This window comes from Saccopteryx leptura, chromosome X (genome assembly GCF_036850995.1).
Source record: "Saccopteryx leptura isolate mSacLep1 chromosome X, mSacLep1_pri_phased_curated, whole genome shotgun sequence".
In the NCBI taxonomy this organism is placed as follows: Eukaryota; Metazoa; Chordata; class Mammalia; order Chiroptera; family Emballonuridae; genus Saccopteryx; species Saccopteryx leptura.
Genome location: NC_089516.1, coordinates 103,873,263 through 103,876,006, shown reverse-complemented (window position 1 = coordinate 103,876,006; position 2,744 = coordinate 103,873,263). Strand labels below are relative to the sequence as shown.

Genomic DNA, 2,744 nt, shown 5'->3' with positions numbered 1-2,744 from the left:
CAGAGGCAGTGGAAGTGGCAGCGGCAACAGAACAGCGTTCAATGCATACCGCACCATAGGAACAGTAGCAGCACTAGCAAAAGCAGTGGAGACACGCCCGCCTTCACAATCCCTACACTGGTGCAGCCACTCTCAATCCCTTTGCTTTTCCTCCCTTCCTTGGCACCACGGCTGATCAACTGAAGAACAGATTGCTGATTTCAAAGAAGTTTTGCCCCTATTTGGCAAAGATGGTGATGGCACCACCACAACAAAGGAACTTAGCACTGTAATGAGGTCACTGGGTCAGAAGGGAGCAGAAGCTGAATTGCAGGATATGATCAATGAAGTGAATGCTGATGGTAATGGCATCATCGGCTTTCCAGAATTTTTGACCATGATAGCTAGAAAAATGAAAGATACTTACAGTGAAGAAGAAATCTGCGAGACATTCCAAGTCTTTGACAAAGATGGCAATGGTTATATCAATGCGGCAGAACTGCATCACATCAAAACAAATTTAGGAGAAAAATTAACAGATGAAGAAGTAGATAAAATGATCAGAGAAGTAGATATTGATTGACATTGACAAGTCAACTATTTAGAATTCATACAGATGATGACTGCAAAATGAAGACCTACCTTTCTCCCTCTAGAAGAATCAAATTTAATACTTTACTTACCTCTTGCAAATAATAATTATTATAATACCTTACTCATTCTGTTCCTATATAGCAAAACTGAATGTCAAAAGTACCTTCCTTCCACACACTAATCAGCATGTATTGGTTGGTGGTCCTGTCCCCTAAAAATCAAGTTACACACCAGTTTTAAGAAATAAATCCTTGTACTACTTTAATGATAAGGAAGCACTTAGTGAACTTGCAGTTCTATCTGCTAATGATTAATACACTATTTAGGCTGGCCAGGTTTTCATCCATGCAGCTTGACAATTGAGTTCAGTAGGCATTTGTATTAAAAATGAAAACTGAAAAACCATTTCAAAACCTATTCAAATAGGTTCTAGTCAGTTTGTTAGTATAAATTGTAATATCTGGTTTACTGAAAACAGACACATTTAAAATTAGTTTACCTCAGGATGTGTGTAGAAAAATGGGTGAAAGATAAACTGTCTAGACCAGGAGTAGTCAACCTTTTTATACCTACCACCCATTTTTGTATCTCTGTTAGTAATAAAATTTTCTAACCACCCACTGGTTCCACAGTAATGGTGATTTATAAAGTAGGGAAGTAAATTTACTTTATAAAATTTATAAAGCAGAGTTAAAGCATATAATAATAATTACTTACCAAGTACTTTATGTCGGATTTTCACTGTTTGGCAGAATAAATCTTTATAAAACAACTTACTATAGTTAAGTCTATCTTTTTATTTATACTTTGGTTGTTCTGCTACCACCCACCATGAAGGCTGGAATGCCCACTAGTGGTCATTAGGGACCAGGTTGACTACCACTCGTCTAGACATACCTCCAGTACCAGGATTATCCTCTTGTACATCCATGTGCCCATCCTGTGGTGATGGTGACATACCCTGGTGGCATGCCTACATGTATTGGTTTAAAATTGTCTGCATTGTACTAGAGCAAAATGGGTGTCAAGCCAACACCATTCACATAATTTAAAAGAGCAACTTTTACCAAGGAAGCATCTTTGGACTCTGTTTTTAAAACCATTTGAACCATGACTTGGAGCCAGCAGAGGTAAGCTATATCTGTGGACTTTCAGAACAATCATCAACATTGCTGTTCAAGAAATTATAATTTGTATTCACTCCAAGTTATAAATGCTAGCTTTTTAATTTTTTCAATGAAAGAATATTAACTTAAAAATAATATTTGCATTAACAATTCAAGAACTTACAGCTTGGACAGGCAGTGGCGCAATGGATAAAGCATTGACCTGAGACACTAAGACTCAGGTTCAAAACCCCAAGGTCACTAGCTTGAACGTGGGGTTGCCAGCTTGAGCATGAGATCATAGACATGATCTCATGGTCGCTAGCTTGAGCCCAAAGTTGTTAGATTGAGCAAGGGGTAATTGGCTCAGCTGGAGCCCCCCTGGTCAAGACACATGTGAAAAAGCTATCAATGAATAACTAAGGTGCAGCAACTATGAGTTGATGTTTCTCATCTCTCTCCCTTCTTATCTGTCTGTCCCTGTCTTTCTCTCTCTCTTTCTCTCTCTCTCTCTCTCTCTCTCTCTTTCTCTCTCTCACACACACAGATGCCCAAGAAACTTACAGAGTACATTTTAACCATATTGGATTCAGGGGTAGATCTAATAATAAGTTTACAATCTATTTGGGCTAATAATGAGATATTTTGAATGAGAGAATGACCATTAAAATTGATTTCTTTGAGTAAAACACAAGGATATAAAAATCAATACAGTATTTCTGGGTTTTAAATATTAATTTCTTATCAACTTTATGGAGTAACAATTTAAATACAATAAAACTCTGTGGTGTCAATGACTGATATATATGTAGTTATATAACCACTATGATCACAATTATTATGTAGAACATTGCCATCACTTCAGATAGTTCTTTCTTTGCCCTTGGTATTCAACAACTTTCCCCCACCTCTGAACCTCACAATCTCTAATCTTCTTTCTGTTACTGTAGTTCTGCCTTCTTTTTAATCTAGAAATTAGATTTAATGGAGTGACCTTGATCAATAAAAGTACATAGGCTTCAGGTGAGCATCTCCATGGCATTTGAATTGTTGATTTTATTGCAT

At 37.0% G+C, this 2,744-nt stretch overlaps 1 protein-coding gene across 1 annotated transcript; it reads left to right on the top strand.

Annotated features, from left to right (window-relative positions):
• The first annotated feature begins 254 nt into the window (after positions 1-254).
• LOC136385714 (calmodulin-like) lies at positions 255-562 on the top strand. Its single transcript, XM_066356880.1, has one exon. The coding sequence runs from the start codon at positions 272-274 to the stop codon at positions 560-562; it is 291 nt and encodes a 96-aa protein (XP_066212977.1). The 5' UTR covers positions 255-271.
• The last annotated feature ends 2,182 nt before the right edge of the window (positions 563-2,744 follow it).